Raw genomic sequence first — 18,628 nt, forward strand, 5'->3', positions numbered from 1 at the left:
TCGGAGCGAGGCGCGGTGTCGGTCCGTCTTGTGTTGGTTTCGCTCAGGCGCCTAGCGGGCAGTCCCGCGTCGCGCGCGCCTGGTCCGTGGAAAGCCCCTGAGGGTGGGGCAGGGAAGGGCGCGCGCGGGGTCAATGGCTGCGGACGGACTGGTGGTTTAGGAGGAGAGAGTTAATCCGTCGCCATCCGCGCGGTGAGGGGCGCCGCAGCCTGCGCCGCAGCGCCGGGCAGGGGAGCGCGACGGGCCGCGGCTTTGGGGTGGGGTATGGGCCGCGCTGGACTCCTAGGGCGCGCACCGCGACCCGCGCGGCCCGGCCCGCTCTGCTCTGGGCGGGCTGGAAGGAGATGGGGGATGGGGGCGGGGAGAACGTGCAGACGGAGGTGAGTGTAGGTGGCCGGGCGGGGGCCGCACGCGGGATGTGCGGGGCAGCGGCGGGTCGTGCCGATGGGGTTGGGAAGGGTGCGGAGAGCCGCGCGTTGGACGCTGGCGGGGAAGCCAGATGCCGGTGGGAAAACCGTGCAGACGGTGCTGGGGTGGGAAAGCGGGACGCCTTCCCCTTCCTTTCCGCTCCCAGTGGCCTTTGGTGATTTGATTGTACGTGTTTCCCTGGTGCTGGTCTTGTGGGTACTGTGTCCTAGTGAAGTGGGGACCGCCCTTGCCTGGGTTTTGTGTTGCCTGGGGCAGCCAGCCTCCTCGTACCGTGACTCCCTGGAGACGTGCTGGATGCTCTCCAGGACTTTATAAAACGACTGTGGCTACCTTGAAAATCGAGCCCTTTCTTGAGTAGCTTCTGGTGCTGCTGAGGCAGTACCTTGTCTTGTGGTTTTCCAGTCACTCTGGTCTATGTTTCATTTGAAACCTTGGGTTTTTTGGTTTTTGTTTTTTTTCCCCCCTTATCTGTTGCTGTACGAATATTCCATATGAACTTGAATCTTCGCTTCTTGCAAGGAAGTAGAACTGACCACACAAAAGGTGCTGAAATGCACAAAGCAGACCTGAAAATAATTGTTAAAAAAGTGCACAAAGTACATTGGGAAATAATAGTTCGAATTCTTTACTTTTAAAATTATAATACTGTTAGTGCTGCTTGTAACCTTCCTAACTTAGATTTTTGACAGGAGTATAATTTTTGTTATCCTTTTAATTTAGGTGGAAGCTGCTGCCCTTTTTCACTTATTTACCCATAAAAATAAGGAATTTCGCTCTGGGTATTTATAGTAGTGGAGTAGTCCCGATTTTAGCTTTTGCATCAGCCTTTGATGCAGAGTGGATAAGGCAAACTGTTCTGTCACAATTTGCACTGGTGCAGTTTACCCAAGTTTCAAACAAATGATGAAGTCCACTAGTGAAAATAGTAGTTTTGCTTGTCTATGCTAGGTGGTGTACTGTGGCAGGTGTGGATTGACTTAAATCAAGATGATTTAAATAACCAGAAAAAAACACTGATTTAAATCAAGACACACACAGTGCTAAGACTCACTGCACAAAGTTTGGAGTAACCCCACTGAACTCGCTGGCACTTCTTGTTTTTTGAGAAAATAAGTATAGAATGAGATTCCCTTGGAAAAGCTGAGTTATGCTAATGTAAAATAGGGAATAGATTTATGGCATTGCCATTGTGGTCTGTGGCCGTGATGTTCCAAAACAAGGGGCATGCATGTGTAATATACAATAAGAAAACAATAGTGGCAACTGGCAGCTGTAGATTTTTCTTACCGCAGTTTTCTGTGTTGTATGCGTCAGTAATTCTAAATTCAGTTAACTAATTAAACAAGCTTTAAGGATTAGTCAAACTAAGCCTGTTTTTTTTTCCCCCAGCAACATCCTACACAACAAACAGCTTGGAAATTTACTTGTCAAATCACGGTTATAGTTGAAGGCACAAAAAGTCTTGAAGAATGATGCATTACAAAGTGAATTAAGTTATTAACCAGTTGCTCCATGCCACAGTCACATCCTTCTACACACCATTTTTTCCCAATATGCAGTTTTCCTTATGATTTATCTTTGCAATTAGGCCCTGCATCACCTTCTTGCACTACTTACATTTGAAGTGTTCTCCTTTTTTTAGCCAAAGAACAAATGTTTTCGAAATATTCCCACTTAGGGTCACTCTTCTGCCTAGAAGTCATGATGGTTTTTCGGTGGGAAAGATGTGGGAGAATGTAGAAAGCTCTGTGTGTGCTAAATAATGTTTTCCCTTTTTCTTTCCAGTCCACACCAACGTTCCTTTCGGCGATGCCTCTGTCCTTTCTGAAATATTATCTGCCTGTCTTTAAGACTAAGAGTATGTGTACGGGGAAGATCAGTGCTTCTGCAGTTGATCTTGTGGGGTTTCATTTAGCACATCTGGTAGCGATGTGCTAACTCGAACTTAAAGGATGCATGCCCATCGGTGCTGGTGGTACTCCTTGTGAGATGTAAGGGAGGTCAACAGGTACACAGAAGCTTGGATTAAGGTAGCTCAACTCCAGCTACGTAATTAAAGTAGTTGGAGTTGCATACCTTAATTTGACCTCCCTCTTTATTGTAGACCTGGACCATGTCATAACTAACTCCTTGCTGTGCTTGGCCAATGTCATCCATCACATAAGCATAGAACAAAAAACAGTTCTATTCAACTCATGTCTTTCTGTGCACATGTAATTTTTTTAGTCTGCAGAGGGACAGCAATTGAAAGCCTACAACTTTCAAGAAGCAAGAACGAGTAGTTAGACTGGACAGACTAGAGCCATTAATTCATTTTTATGAGAGTTTAACTATACATGTAGAAAGTTTGTGATGAGATTTTTATTGTAACTTATTTTTAAATGAGAAATTTAGTATTTTATTGCTAATTTTTAAAAAAAATCCAATTTAAATAAAACATCTAATTTTTTAAAATATTGTATTATGAGCCTATCATTAAACCTAAGAGGTTTTTGTTTGTTTGGTTTGGTTTAGTTTGTGAAGCCCTGATTTATTCTTTCCTTCTTGTCAGCACTTCCAAACGAGATGCAATATCCTCGTCCATGACCCAGGCATCTAGACAATAGAGCACAGAACTGAAAGTCAGGATATTCTTTCTCGGTCACTGGTAGAAGTGACTTTGGATAAATCACTTAATTTTTCTGTATTTTAACTTCACCATTACCTGGAACATTTTATTTCTTCTGTTAACTGCTTGGAGCTCAACTGGTGTTAGGCTACCGCTACGTGGCATTCCTCTCATGAGAGAGGAATGCAAATGAGGGAACCCTAAAGTGCAAATGAAGTGCTGATTTACAAATCTTGTGCTTCATTTCCATAATCTCGCACAATCGTGCTGGCAGGAGAAATTAATTAACTTCCTTGTAGAGGGAGTTCTGTCAACGAAAACATTTTTTTTCAGGGATATGGATCTGTTGACAAAGGGTGTTTTCACAGGCAGAAGCCAGCCTGCTTGGCTGGGCTTTTTTTCACCAAAATCTCTCCCAAGAGTGTGCTCGTGTGAGATTTGTAAATCACCGCTTCATCTTCAATCCTCAGAAGCAGGGATGGAATAAAAACACACCAGGAAGCAGGACTGAAGTCAACTTGTCCTTTTTTTGCAAGAGTATTACCCAGGGCCTGTGCAGTTTCAGCTTGTCACTCAAGTCAGGTGCCTGCTGAACCAAACAGAGCTATTAAGTCAGTTTTTAGAGTCAGGGCAAGTTTATCATAAACTTTAATTTTTTTTTATGCAAGTTACAATCCTTGTATGCTGATCATTTCTACATCAAATTACCACATTTAGCCTTTGTTCCTTCTAGATGACAGTGACATGGATGGAGATGTCAGAGTCTGAATAGAGGGCCAAAAAGAAAAACCCCAAAAAACAAACGAACCTGGCCTGCTCTGTGTTTAAGAGGGAACTAAATATCTTTTTAGAAGAACCCCCGAAACAACTAGAGTAGGAACTAGGACTTCAAGTGATCTAGAGGACTGACCCAAGCAATGGAGGACTGGGAGCACCCAAGTTCTAATCTTGTCTCTGACCTGAAGTCTGTGGCTTTGAGCAAGTTTTGCTATTGTTAAAATACAGATAATCTCATGAGAGGAGAGAAGGGTGGGGATAGGGCATCCTGGTAATCAGTGTTTGTAAGGTCCTGTGGGGCACAGAAACGCAGGCTGTTAATGCTGTCCCTTTGGGCTGACATAAAGTAGGTTTTAAGTGAAGACCTTATTTTGCATAAGGTGTATTTATTTTTATTTCTGTTTTGTTCACAGCAGACTTAAGAAGTGAAGCGCATGAGTGAAGTGAATCTGTGGCCATCATGTTTCTTTACAATTTAACACTGCAACGTGCCACTGGCATCAGCTATGCCATCCATGGCAACTTCTCAGGTAAACTCTCCTAATTATGAAATTTTCAGGCTGAAGCAAACCAAGGTCTTTTCGGTTAGTAGTTACTTAGCTACGACATTAGTTTTCCACTCGGGTTCTGCTCCTGCTAGTGCTGCTAAATGGGTTGACTAAGAGCCTGCAATTTGAGGGAAAGGTCTGGGCATGAGAAGGAACTTGGATCCAGGAACTTATAAGTCCAGATCCTGATTTTTCTCACTCAGTTTGTGGGGCCTTAAACAGGATGCTTAAACACTTGGGAGGTTGTGAGACTTGTTTTAGTGACTTTGAAAGGGGCTTTGGATTTCCTGTTTTTTAATAGCTCTTAGCTTATAGTTGGTGCTAAGTTTTTTGTGCCTTTGGCTTCTTAGGAACCAAACAACAGGAAATTGTTGTTTCCCGGGGGAAGATCCTAGAGTTGCTCCGCCCTGATCCCAATACAGGGAAAGTACACACCTTGCTGACAGTGGAAGTGTTTGGAGTCATCCGTTCCCTCATGGCCTTCAGACTGACGGGTGGAACCAAAGACTATATTGTTGTGGGTAGTGATTCAGGTCGCATCGTTATCCTGGAATACCAGCCCTCCAAAAACATGTTTGAGAAGATTCACCAGGAAACCTTTGGCAAAAGTGGCTGTCGCAGAATTGTTCCTGGGCAGTTCTTGGCTGTGGACCCAAAGGGCCGTGCTGTTATGATCAGTAAGTCAGTGATGATCTGAACTGGCTCCTGAACTGTGGCATTTAAACAAGTGAATGGGAGATGCTGATTCTCCTTGGAATGGTTGCTTTGCCTTTTCCTCGCTTTTAGGGTGACAGTTTTGCAGCCTGTTTCTCAGCTCTGGTTTCATGCGGACATTTCAGTAAAATCCAGCCTTTGGAGTGAAAGGTCCAGGGTTTTGGAATTGTTCCAGCCAGTTGTCATAATTGCATAAATAAGTCTCAAAAATTGGACGAAAACAATGTTGGAAAGAAACCTGCTAAGGTGGTGATAAGCAAACAACACATTTGGATACGAGGATAGAGAAAAGGGAAGTAAAGATGCAGGCATCCCAGTCATGGTGCCACTTACTTACTTTGCCTGAAATGATGATACAGATTCATGTCTCTTCTCTGAGATTGACTACGAAGACAACTTCACGTTTCTGATCAGGCTTTACACGTATAAATTCATAGATGATTCCAGTTGGCAGGGTTTGCATTACTAGACCGCTTTCCAGCCCTGTTAGAGTGAAAATAATGACAAGATGGGCTTGGAAGGAACGTATTTGTTTTCTGTTAGAACTGAGCAATTCATATGGCATGCGGGACGTCGGCAGAGGGCAGGACTTTCTCAGTATATCGCTGTGTATCAGCAGAGAAATACATACCCAAGTACAGTGCAATTTTAGATGGTTTCCATGAAACTATTTCACTTTCTTTGCATAGCTGCTGCCCTTTCATCATCTGTTAGCTCACTGTGGGCGTATGTTTTGCCAAGGAGTTGAGGCAGATGCTGCTGATTTCTAACTGCAGCACAGCTTGAGCGAGTGGAGCTTAAAAGATCATCCACAAATAGCTAACCCATGGGATTACGGAGTCTGCATGAATTTAAGTATAGTGGGGAAATCCTGGAACAAGGTGTTAGGTTTGTTTTTCTGCAAAGCTGTCAGTTGGCTGCTTTTCCGCAATGCAGCTGTCTTCAGGCCTGCACCCCAAAACCAGGTATTTCATGTTTTGTTGTTCTTCCCTGCAGGTGCCATTGAGAAACAGAAACTGGTGTACATCCTGAACAGAGATGCTGCTGCCCGCCTCACCATTTCTTCCCCACTGGAGGCCCACAAGGCCAACACCTTGGTCTACCATGTGGTGGGGGTAGATGTTGGGTTTGAAAACCCAATGTTTGCTTGTCTTGAAATGGACTATGAGGTAACAAATGACAAGGCCTTTTTCTCTCCTCTGTTCCCTCTGCTCAGCCAGCTTGGGCTCCTTCCTTTCTGTCTCTTCACTTCTGTCTACTTATGCCAAGCCATCTCTGCCATGCTCACTTTCTGGCCAACCTCCCTGGATCTCTGCTTCTTGACTGTCCATGTCCTCTCAACTTCTTGGTCCTTCTCTTACTAAACTGTGAAATGCAGATCTCCCTGATCAATGCTCTTTTCATATCTATTTCTCGCTCTGGCCTTTGCACTTCCTTCCAATACAGCTGTTCCTATTTAGAACTGTATCCTGCTGCTGCAGCAGTACACCCTTGCATTCCACCCCCACCGGAATTACCTCTTGAGGGGATGGATAGATAGATCTGTTTATAAAAGCACTGAATTGGGAGTCATCACTCTAGATTGTCACAGCACTCAGCATGTTTCTGGTGGTTAGAAAATTAATAGTGAATTGTGCTTTTTGGAGGAGATCATGCAGGGATGATTTTATGCAAGATAAAGTTGCGGCTGTAATGTAATGATGCGTTGTGGTTTAAAACGTTTCCTAGAATCTCTTCTATTCTGTCCTGGGCGATACTGCAGTTGGCAGCTAGAGGGAACATTGAAATCAGTGTTTCAGTCTTGGCCACATTAACAGGTGTTTCTCAGCATGTCTAGCTGCAAAGGCAGATCCAAGATCTTACTGTTATGTGCTGCTGCTAACCAGCATTGCTTTTGTGTCTGCTTCAGTTACTTCTAGCTTGTTGCTATAAAACGCTTCTGATCTTGATCCTATGACATGTTCCGCTTGCAGCTTCCATTGATTTCAGTGTAGTGGATAGTCAGCACCTTTTAAGCTCAAGTCCTGTGTTGTTATTGTCTTTGAAATGCTGTTGCGGAGGTTAATGAGTAAACATTGTGCCAGAGACTTCATTTGGTCTCTTTTCCTTTAAATGTACAGAGAATCGTTACTGGCTGTAAACATAATACCTGCATATTGTTTTTCCAGGAAGCAGACAATGATCCAACAGGAGAAGCAGCAGCTAACACACAGCAGACCCTGACGTTTTATGAGCTAGACTTGGGTTTGAACCATGTGGTTAGGAAATACAGTGAGCCTTTGGAGGAACATGGCAACTTCCTTATAACAGGTACTACTCCATTGCCAAGTGTCTTCCCTTTCTCTCAGCAAAAAAACCAAGGGGAACATATTGCTCATTTGAGAGAAATGGTGGGGGGAAGAGTAACCTCAGCTGTTTTTCGTGCTCTTAGGTGGACCTGAAAGTCAGATGAGAGCTAAAGATTATCATATAGTGCATGAGGTATCAGAGTTTGATTTTCTTGTAGCTTGTTTCATGTCTCTTCTCTGAGATTTGTTCTGGAGATACCATTTCACTCTGGTTGGGCTCTGAGATGGAAGTGTTTAAGCTTCTAGTAAAAAGTGACGTGGATCACAAATCAAACCTTGGAGATCCAGCTTGTCAGCTGAGGAGAAAAGTGGAAATACAAACAGCCCCATGTGATCACAGTTTGAATTCGAGAGCTGCTTATGGGCTAACCTTAAATTTTGTTTTTCAGGGTGGGACTTTTTACTGTACTCATTGCAAACATTAGTTCAGAGTTTTGATACCTGGGATTCACTTGAAGAGTGTGGTTTTTGGTACAGGTCACCAAAGAGTACACCAAGGGTTTAATGCTAACTGGCTTACTTTGCAGTTCACTGTATCTTACCATGAGTGCAGGGGACTGGATTAGATGACATCTTGAAGTCCCGACCTGATTCTGTGATTTTATTTTACATGTGCTCTGCGGTGTAAGCTCGTGGACTCCAGAGTCTCAGTAAACATTCAGTTTGTGGTTTTTGTAATTTCAGCTTCCAAGAGGGAAAGATTAGGAGATGGTTTGGGGGAGCAGGGAGCGTTACTTGTGTTTGCTATAGCAGATTAATGCATGTCAATTGGATGTGGCCCTGGGGTTCCTGGCAACTTGCCTCTAGGGTGCCTAAATGTGCTGATCTATGGGTATGGATGGGAAGTGTAAAAGTATAAACAGCAGCTTAGTATTTTGACATGCCAGGTTTGATTCCACCCTTTCTTCCCTGCTTGCCATTCCTAACTTTTCTATATGCAAATACAGAGGCCTGTGGTTTACAGCCCAATGTTTTCTCCACCATGAACTGAGGCAGATTTAACATGTGAGACTATAAAATGAAGATGATCCAGATTTGTCTTGAACAACAGGGCTTTTTCCTTTTCTCTTAATGAAATTTCCATTTTATCCCATAGTTCCCGGTGGCTCTGATGGTCCCAGTGGGGTGCTGATTTGCTCTGAAAACTACATCACCTACAAAAACTTTGGTGACCAGCCTGATATCAGATGTCCAATTCCCAGGAGAAGGGTGAGAATTTCATCTGCTGTAGAAGCCTTTTCTTTAAAGGTTCCTGGTGGCCACTTTATCAGCTTTTGTGTAGGTCCCAGGAAGGCTTTTGAGGAAGGCAGTGCTTCGGGATGGACTGTTAAGCTGTCTAGGTTGTTGAGGGAAAACCTTCTTCCTAGCCAGTCACATCCCCTGTCAGGGAACGTTTTGATGTTTTGCCTGTAGTCTGAAGTGAGGGGTGGAGTTCTTCTTGTCCCTGAAGCTCACTTTGGGGATAGTCCTTTCTCTCTGAGCAGTCTCTCAGATGGCAGCATTAGTAGCATGAAACATGATTTACGTGGGTGGGTGTAAAGGTTCACCCTAGTATAAGCAGGTGAATTACACTGCTCTTGTGTTCTACCTCATGCTGTTTGCTTTGCAAGGAGGGCATAAAAACAGCCATACTGGGTCTGACCAGTGGTCCGTCTAGTGGCATATCCTATCTTCTGACAGTAGTCAGCACCAGGTGCTTCAGAGGGAACCAGAACAGAGCAATTCTAAAGTGATCCATCTTTTGTTGGCCAGTCTCAGATTTTGGCAGTTGGAGGTTGTGGGACCTCCAGAGCACAGGGTTTCCTCCCTGATCATCCTGGCTAACAGCCACTGACAGACCTGTCCTCCGTGAGCTTACTGATTTTTAAACCTAGTTATGTTCGTCTTTAATACGTACCCTGGCAGTGAGTTCCACGGGTTGACTGTACTGTGTGAAGAAGTACTCCTTTGGTTTTAAGCAAAGGAGACTGTAGCTAGTTAACACATGTCTGTAGTATGCCTCGGGTGTGGCTTTGCTAGGACTTGCCCAAACAGCAGATGCCAAAAATCACTTGTATAGGGCTAGTGACCCTTGTGTACCACAGTCAGCTTTGCCGTGTGAGATGGTCCATCCTGGGGAAAAAGAAGCAGGAGGAAGCAGAACTGTTTTGGCTTTTCTGACAAATACCTGTCAGGAAGAATCAGCTTTCTGAAGAGTGTTATGGATGAGTCAGAACAACATTAGGAAATGCTGCGTTATGCATGAAACGCTTTCCACATGCTGTGGTACCTGAGGCCTTCTTTTGTTGCTAGGACCATTGATTCGGGGCGTATGTTGTGGTTTGCAAGGGAACAGCCTTGCTAAAGGGTGTATAGTGGGTCCTTTCCACCTCTAACATTTGTAGCCCTCTGATTTCTCTTCCCTGTGACAGAACGACTTGGATGACCCAGAGAGGGGTATGATTTTTGTCTGCTCTGCTACTCACAAGACCAAATCCATGTTCTTCTTCCTGGCCCAGACAGAGCAGGGAGATATCTTTAAAATCACCCTAGAGACTGATGAAGACATGGTAAGTAGACTGAAGAGGAAGCTACTTTTACTTCTTGAAATATGTCCTTGAAGTTTCCTGGTCATGTTGCGTGTTCTGCTATACTTACACTTAGTTCTAGAGCACTCTTTCCTCTGATTCAAATTATTTTTTAGCTTGGTCTCTACCTGTGTACAGAGACAAGCAATTCTGCATCTGCCCTATTGAATGGCAGCGGCTATAACTTACTACAGGTCGAACCTCAGAAATCTAGGACTTTCTAGTCCAGTAACAGCTGTTGTCTGGCAGGACCACAGATGTTGCTGGACCAGAGAGAACCTGATTGTCAGTAGAGGGAGACACATCCAGGGATGGGGAGCTAGTGGGACGGGGAGCTTAGAAACTGCAAGCAGAGGAAGTTGGGGGCTGAAAGGGGAACCTGGGAATAGGGACCGGATGCCAGCAGGGCAGTATTAACCTCCCCTGATCTGGCATAATCCCTGACTTGGGACCACTTAGGACATGAGGTCTTAGTAGGATTCCCGAACATTTTCACGTCTCTGTCATAAACCCTGAACTCTGGTTCCTGTGCAAAATAACCTCCAGAATAAACAGAGAGCCTGGCTTACGTTTACATTCCAAATGCCAACCAGTTTGAACTTAGGGAGTGAAAGCAGCTGTTGATAAGATGAGCGCTCTTTGCTGTGGTCAGTCACCGCTCCTTTCCTTTGTTTGAAGGTAACTCCAGAGCAGTCTTGTAATAAGCTCCAATCCCAAATACATCAGTCCCGGTCTGTCTGAATGGGAAACTGGGGGGGCCTCACTCACCATTGTCTTCCTTGTTGGTGATTTTAGGTGACAGAGATCCGACTGAAGTATTTTGATACTGTTCCTGGGGCTGCTGCCATGTGTGTGCTGAAAACAGGGTTCCTCTTTGTGGCATCTGAGTTTGGAAACCAGTGAGTGAATCCTTTGATTTCCTCTTTTTGCCCTGCTGGGTTTTACTGTTCTCAGGAGCAGGACGAATTTCCTTGGAAGGTGGTAGGACATGTAAAAAGATGGGGACTTTACCTTAATGAGTTGGTGGCAGTCTAGCTTGTCCATGTGCATTGACTGGGATAGGTTTTAAGCCTCTTCGTGTATCCCAGAGAACCATGTTTATATTGATAGGCTGCAAGTGCTCCAAAACTGTCAGCTCTTTGGGGCAGAGTGGTGTTATTCATGCATATCCAGGGTTGTGAGGCCTTTCTCTGTCATCTGTCCGTGGCACTAGAGAGCCTTGTCTGTGTCTGCCAGCAGTCAGCTCCCTGGCTCCACCTTGTACCGGCAGCAGAATCCCTCTCCTTTTAGCCTACGCAGACATCACTGTCTCTCTGCAGATGAGCAACAGGTACATTCCAACCACTGAGCCTTCTACATGTGTCCCTGGAGCATCCAACCACTGGACACTCAAACAGTTACCAGATCTGTTGGAGGTGCCTGAGTTTCCAAACGTGACTTGCAAGTTTATGGTCTGTTCCTGTAGAACGAGACCACAGATGGAGTGCTAGCAAACTTACAAAAGTCTGGCCGTTCTTCTGAGGAGCAAACCAAACTAGAGCCAAAAGAACACAAGAATCATAGAGCACTAGAACTGGAAGGAGCCTCGAGAGGTCATTGAGTCCAGTCCCCTGCCCTCCTGGCAGTACCAAGTACCATCTAGACCATTCCTGTTAGATGTCTGTCTAACCTGCTCATAAATATTTCCAGTGATGGAGATTCTACAACCTCCCCAGGCAATTTATTCCAGTGTGTAACTACCCTGACAGTTAGGAAGTTTTTCCTAATGTCTGACCTAAACCTCCCTTGCTGCTGTTTGAGCCCATTGCTCCTTGTCCTGTCCTCAGAGAACAAGGAGAACAATATTTCTCTCTCCTCCTTGTAACCTTCTTTTAGGTCCTTGTAAATTGCTATCACGTCCCCTCCCAGTCTACTGTTTTCTAAACTAAACAAGCCCAGTTCTTTCAGGCTTTCTTCATAGCTTGTGTTTTCTAAACTTCAAATCGTTCTCTGGACCTTGTCCAGTTTCTCCATGTCCCTTTTGAAGTATGGTATCTGAAACTGGATACACTACTTCAACTGAAGCCTTGTCTGTGCAGAGAAGAGCAGAAGAATGATTTCTTACGTCGTGTTCACCACACTCCTGTTCACACATCCCAGAATCATGTTTGCTTATTTTGGAACAGCATCATATTAGTGACTCATATTTAGTTTTTGGTCTGCTAACCCCTAGATCCCTTTCTGCAGTACTCCTTGCTAGACAGTTGCCCCCCATTCTGTATGTGTGAAACTGATTGTTCCTTCCTAAGTGGAGCACTTTGCATTTGTCCTCATTAAACTTCATCCTGTTTACCTCAGACCATTTCTTCAGTTTGTTCAGATCCTTTTGAATTCTAACCCTCTCCAAAGCAGTTGCAGCCCCTCGCAGCTCCATATCACTGCAGATTTGCTAAGTGTACTCTCTATGCCATTATCTAAATTATTGATAAAGATATTGAGCAGAACAGAGCCCTGCGGACCCCCACTTGTTATGCCGTTCCAGCATGATTGTGAACTTCTGATAACTACCCCCTGAGAAGCCAGTTATGCACCCACCTTACCATAGCCCCATCTAAGTTGTATTTGCCCAGTTTATTGATAAAAAGATCATGCAAAACTTTTGTCAAATGCTTTACTAAAGTCTGGGTAAACCACATCGACTGCTTCTTCCTTATCCACAAGACTTGTTATCCTATCAAAGAAAGCTATGGGATTGGCCTGGCATGACTTGTTCTTTACAACTTCATTCTAGGTGTTACGTAACGCTTAATTTTTTCCAGGTGTTTGTAGATGAATTCCTTAATTCCTTGTTCCATTATGTGTCCTGGCACAAAAGTTAAACACTCATTCTTTCTTTTTCTAAGGATTGTTGCCCTTCTGTATGTGTGAAAGTTCCTTCACATAGGGGAGCAGGTGATTTTTGAACACCTAAACCATGGCACTTAGCTGTGTATTCCTCCCTAAAACCTGCAGACTCAAAAGCTGTTAGCTGGTGGTCTTCCATTTAGTTCTGCTTACTATGTAACAGCACAGTTTGGGAGCCCCGGGGAAGTAGGGTGAACAATGGGCTCTCCAGGGTCTTCTGCCCAGAGAAATTCTAAAGAAGGTAGTCAGCCTTGGACAGGAGCTTTGAAAATAGACCCTTACCCCTTGCAGCTCCTTCTTTTCTTCTCGGTCAGCGTTGAAATAGCCAAGTGTTCTGTGAAACAAAACTCCACCAAATACATGGCTGAACGGTCGTGGCCTGCGCTGACTGTGCTGCTGTTCTTGCTTTGTGTCCCAAGTTACCTGTACCAGATAGCCCATCTGGGAGATGACGATGAGGAGCCAGAGTTCTCCTCCGCTATGCCCCTGGAGGAAGGAGACACTTTCTTCTTCCAGCCACGACCACTCAAGAACCTGGTGTTGGTGGATGAGTTGGACAGTCTGTCTCCCATCTTGTTCTGTCAGGTATGTCATCTGTGCATGTGTGATCATCCCCTTTCCCCGCAGCCTGCCCTCTAGGGATGCAGGGCTGTGGCAGTGGTGCACCCAGAGAAGCAGACCGTTGGATGATCCCTTGTGCTGCTAAGTCATTTGGTCTTTGAGATGCCTTAGGGAAGTGGGAACTCTTTTCAGGGAATCCATTTGAAGTGAAGAAAGAAAAGCACAAGAAATTACCTCATTTCATTTTGCTCTGGTTAGTTGACTGGGTTGTGCTGAGTGGGTCGATCCTGCAGGCACTGACAGAAGGGGGTTCTCTAAGTCCTGAGCCCCAGAAAAAGGATGACAAGGTAGAGACATTTGCTGTAAAGGTTATTAGCGTTGATTTGCTCCATTGTGGTGCGTATATACTCTGTTGGAAGTGGGTGCCATGCCCCAGCCCAGTGTTCGTCCTCGATCACAACGGTTAGACAAGGCCTTGTGTTCTGCAGCAGACTTGACCTAAACTTTATAGTTTTCCATGGCAGCATCAGGTGCATTTAACTCCTGAAACTTTGCTCAGAAAGCAGACTTCAGAGCGAATATTTGGGGTTTAGTTCACTCCTTGCCGCGTCGTGTGACCCCGTCTTTCTCTGCGCAGATAGCGGATCTGGCCAATGAAGATACTCCCCAGCTATACGTGGCCTGTGGGCGAGGGCCTCGGTCATCTCTGAGGGTCCTACGTCATGGACTTGAGGTACGGTCCCCAAGGACACCTCCAGAAACATGCAGTGGATGCCCTTGTGCTTGGTCCCGCCTTGTCGTTATGGGGAGTTGTGCACGCAGGTGCTGTAATCAAACAGCCTGACCTTGGCTCATTTGTTGAAGGGCCTTGTTCTCGGGCTCTTTTCTACCAAAGATACTGTGTAAACATAATCTTGCCTTCAGGCTATACAGTCAGTCCCTCTTGCCCAGGTGTAAGGGTTATGGTGCTGGAGTGTACAGGAGAGACAGTCATAGGTTTTCCATTTGGAAACTGCCCTGTCATCCCTGAATAAGATCCTTTTAGGAATGAGAACATACAGAATAGAGACAGGCAAAGCTGTTGAGTGAGGTAATCTCTCTTATCGGGCCAGTTTCTGCTGGTGAGAGAAACAAGCTTTCAAGCTATTTAGCATTCCTCTGTAGGTCTGGGAAAGGCTCTCAGAGTGTCACAGTCAACTACAAGGTGGGACAAATTAAGCATAAGGAGTTAACCCATTTTGCAGGAGACAATTTAAAAAGAAGTCGGCAGTTAACATTTTGATAGTCATAGGATAAAGGAGAGTTAAAGGGTCACAATGTGGTGTAACAAGTAATGTGTTAATTGCCCCCTTGTATGTAGCCGTGACACTCTGGCCCAGTTTTCATTCCTGGAGCAAATAGACCTAAGTTACACTATTCTAGCTAGGTCACCTTACTGAAGTATCTTCACTGCGCTGTGTTGACCAGAGATGCTCTCCAGCTGACTTACTGTATTCTTGGAAAACTAGGATCAACTGGAGGGCTCTCTGCCTTCCATTTAGTGGGTTGTATGTGTGTTTTGTTTTGTTTTTTGGCGCCTGCTAAATCAATCAGTCTCCCTGGTGGTGAAGGCAAGCCCTTCGATTACCTTTCCCAGACCTGAAGACAAGCTTGAAGACCTCTGTCTTTCACCAGCAGAAATGGGTCCAAAAAGTGCAGTTATCTTACCCACTTTGTGTGTCTGGGACTAATGCAGCTTCCTTAGCACTGCAACCAATCAAAGGGATTGATGCTTGTCACTGCGTGTGGGGGAGTCACCAAGCCTGCACCCCCCATCCACAGTCTGGTGTGACTCTCTCAGCCATTAGTTGATGGGGAAGAACCGGAAAACAGACATGTCAGCATAGTAACCAGAAACCGTCAGCACAATCCATTTTGGGAGGTGGGGCGCAGAGCTATGGCCTGTCCCTGAGTCTCTTAAGTGGACAGAGGCTGACTTGCTGGCAGCCAGGCTCCTCCTCCTGCCTTTGTCTTCCTGGACTCAGGTTACAAAGGGCTTTGACCATTGTTTAGATGTGAAGGGCTGTATCACTGAAATTCCCATCACCATCTAGGCATTGTACAGTGCTCTGGGAAACGGGTTACCACGGGAGGGTAAACTCACATGCAACATAACAAGGCAATTAAAATTCCCACTTCGTCACAATACTCTTCCAAGTCACAGCCACTGCCCTGAGGATGGATGGACAGGAATTATGATAAAGCCACTCAATCTGAGGTACCCCTTCATGAGGTGACACGAGTCACTGTTTTTCTCTGCGTCTGGTGCGCTGAATACTTTGCCTCAGACACATTTCCAGTCCAGGGAGCAAGTTTGGAGAGTGAGAGCAGCCCCACTGGCCCTGTGCAGGTGTGCAAGGCATTAATCACCAATTGCTGTACTCATTCAGAGTTTGATTGGGCCAAACATCTTAAGCTGAACCTCTGTTTTCAAAGGAACTCTGCTCTTGTTTTCTATTAGGTGTCTGAAATGGCCGTCTCAGAGCTGCCCGGTAACCCCAACGCTGTCTGGACTGTGCGGAGACACATTGAAGGTACATCATCCTTCTCTCAGGCATAGACTAAAACCACCTCTGTTGTCCAAGGGTGTGGAAATGATATTAAGTAATGCTGCAGTGTGTTCGCCATAACCTCTAGCTGTGCCATCCAGCAGCCCTGTCTTCACACTCCTTATACCACACAGAGACTCAGGCCTGCTGGCTTCCCCAATGTCAGTACTCTTCCCATTTCCTTGGAAGTGAAGCATCCAGTCTACGTGGGGCTGCTCCTGATGCCCATTCCCAGTTGGAAGCAGCTGTACTCAGTGCCACGTGTCCATGAAGCCAGTCTGAGTTTCAGAGGTTCTGGCTCTTATTAGCATTTGTGGCAGCACAGCTGCCTTGTGGTGGAGAGAGGTGTGTAGTGCATGGTTGTGTTTGACAGGCACAGTCACAAGTACCTGTAGCAGGTCCATCTCCGGAGAGCAGTAAGAGGCATATCCAGGAAAAAAGGGAAGATGAGAACACACTTGCCTAAGACTTTGATGTTGAATATTTCTTCACCTGCTAATCTGCCAAAAGCAAATGCTGTTTGCAGTATTAACTAATGCTCTGGAGTAGGCAGCATTTCCCCTCCAGACACCCAGCCCTGTCTGCGGGGTGAGCAATGCCAGGGGCGGGACTGTGAAAGCAGTAGCACAAAGCTCAGTTTTGCATCCGGCAGGGTCATTTCATTAAAATAGAGGAATACAGCCTCCTTGGAGGAGTGAAATCAAAGCTCTTCAGAAATACCTAGGTTGCCTGAGCTACCTCCTTGAAGGCTTTGAAGTGGAGCTGGTGGGCTCTCTTCTAGATTATTTGTAAGGGATTTCAGTTGCACTGCATGCTGTCATGCAAAATAGAGCCAGCGTGCCATGATGGAGGCATTGCTCTGCTGCTGTGACACAGCTGGTCATGTACACAGCCTGGCAAGTCTCCTACATTGGGCTTGGCTTTCTTTATGAACAATAGGTTTTACTACTGAATCCACTTCCTTTTGGAATTGGTTCCAGTACATTTTCCCAACTCTTCAGGACTTTGGAAACCAGCATGAACTAAAGGAGGAAATACCTGTATGCTCCCTATAAAAACAGGGTTACAGATAGAGCGTTTGAGGTCTCCATGTTACAGCTGATGTTCTTCTCAGCAGTTGGAAGACGAGAGAGATTCCCATTTGGCTATCACAAACCTAGGCTCCAGGTGGTTGTAGCAAATGAGGTGTCTGCAGAATGCACGAACGCTCCGCAGAGTAACGTCTGTAGACTCATCCTTCCACACTGACCGCTCTTTAATACACTCAGATGTCTGGAACACCCAGAGGATCCCATTAGATATGAATCGGGAGATTATATGGGTCATGTCTATGTGTCCATACAATGAATCAGAACGTCACCACCCCCTCTTAGTCCAGAATAGTTCAGGTTCCGGCGTACAATTGTTCCTCTTGATCCGTGCAAGCGAGGCTGGACTGTGTGGACTCCCTGTCTGTTTTTAAAGGTTAGGACAGCTGCATTTGGGCACAACAGTTAATTCAGCAGTCTGTAGAACTGAGCAGTGATTGGAACAATTGGTCTCTTCAGCTGATTTCACTGAGTTTAGGCAAAGAGAACGCAGCACCTTTGAAAATGTGAAACTTCTCTTGAAACTGTCCTGAAATGTCACTGAGTGCTTTCCGTTTGTAACGTGGGTTACCTGGCCAAACTTCTCTCTGCCACAACACGCACATGCAGGGAGGTTGCTGCGAGCATATACTGGCTGGCAGCCTTCATGGCAAATACTAACTCTGGCTGGTACATGGTGATACTACCAATACCAAGCCTTTTTTTCTCTTCCACAGGTGGCTGGTGGTGGAGGTGCTGATCACCACAGGTGTGTACCTACTACTAGGGGCTTCTGTGCTGTCTCACAGGTTACCCAGAGAGAGATGCAGTCTTGAGGCTACTTTTATGCTGTTTTACTGTAAATGAATTCCAAAAGTCTCTGTGCAGTTGAGAATCTTTATAGTTGGACTCTTTGGCCAGAACCTTTTGTTGTATGGCTGGGGGGTCAAAAAGCAGTTCTTTGAATCCCTGTCCCCTCCCACGATCCTTTGGGAAGTGGCAACTGACTCTCAAACCTCTGTTAGCTTTCACTAGTCTAAACCAGGATAACAGTAGCTCATCGTTCCTATAATTGCCTTAGGTGAGCTTCCCACTGGAGTTGCTTCAAAACAAACTGCAGAACCCCAAGAGGAGGCCAGTGAAGGATGAGCATGTTGAGTGTGTTTAGGGCCTGCTTTGATGTAGGAGTTGCCACATAGGAGCATTTCTTTGAGTGGAGAATAAACCCGAGTCAAACTGAACAATCCCTGTTAATTTAAGATGCACCCAGAATTCAGAAAACAGGGTAGCCTCTAATTCCTTCCAAGCTCCAGCCTGTGAATGGGGTTTTCCAGGGTAATGTGGTGTCTTGGGACTTGATTCCAGTCTCCGTGAATTTGCATGTTCTTTATAGCTTCCTCTTTTTCTGCTCCATCTTCACCTCCTTAAAAGGAATATACTGCTGAGCTGCGCTGTGGTCTCATGTAGTCACACCGTCACTAATTTTCCCACTTTCTTCTCGCAACGACTGCATTTGTTGATGGTTAACTGAGTTCATT

The 18,628-nt window shown here is 45.5% G+C and overlaps 1 protein-coding gene and 1 non-coding gene across 3 annotated transcripts in view; both read left to right on the forward strand.

Moving 5' to 3' along the window:
• The first annotated feature begins 109 nt into the window (after window positions 1–109).
• The window catches only part of SF3B3 (splicing factor 3b subunit 3), a 45,255-nt gene continuing 26,736 nt past the window's right edge, over window positions 110–18,628 (forward strand). Inside the window, exons 1-11 of one of the 2 annotated variants that reach the window (XM_075008449.1) lie at window positions 110–192; window positions 4,228–4,344; window positions 4,713–5,039; window positions 6,073–6,245; window positions 7,245–7,386; window positions 8,521–8,633; window positions 9,836–9,973; window positions 10,787–10,890; window positions 13,294–13,459; window positions 14,073–14,168; window positions 15,936–16,008. In XM_075008449.1, the coding sequence (XP_074864550.1) occupies window positions 4,275–4,344; window positions 4,713–5,039; window positions 6,073–6,245; window positions 7,245–7,386; window positions 8,521–8,633; window positions 9,836–9,973; window positions 10,787–10,890; window positions 13,294–13,459; window positions 14,073–14,168; window positions 15,936–16,008 (1,402 nt within the window). In that variant the 5' untranslated portion in view covers window positions 110–192; window positions 4,228–4,274. The remainder of the gene's footprint in view (window positions 193–4,227; window positions 4,345–4,712; window positions 5,040–6,072; window positions 6,246–7,244; window positions 7,387–8,520; window positions 8,634–9,835; window positions 9,974–10,786; window positions 10,891–13,293; window positions 13,460–14,072; window positions 14,169–15,935; window positions 16,009–18,628) is intronic. The other variant, XM_075008448.1, reaches the window with a different exon arrangement.
• LOC142020942 (small nucleolar RNA SNORD111) lies at window positions 5,415–5,494 on the forward strand. The gene has a single exon (XR_012647567.1). It is a non-coding gene; the product is annotated as a small nucleolar RNA SNORD111 (small nucleolar RNA).

This window comes from Carettochelys insculpta, chromosome 14 (assembly GCF_033958435.1).
Source record: "Carettochelys insculpta isolate YL-2023 chromosome 14, ASM3395843v1, whole genome shotgun sequence".
NCBI classification, from domain to species: Eukaryota; Metazoa; Chordata; order Testudines; family Carettochelyidae; genus Carettochelys; species Carettochelys insculpta.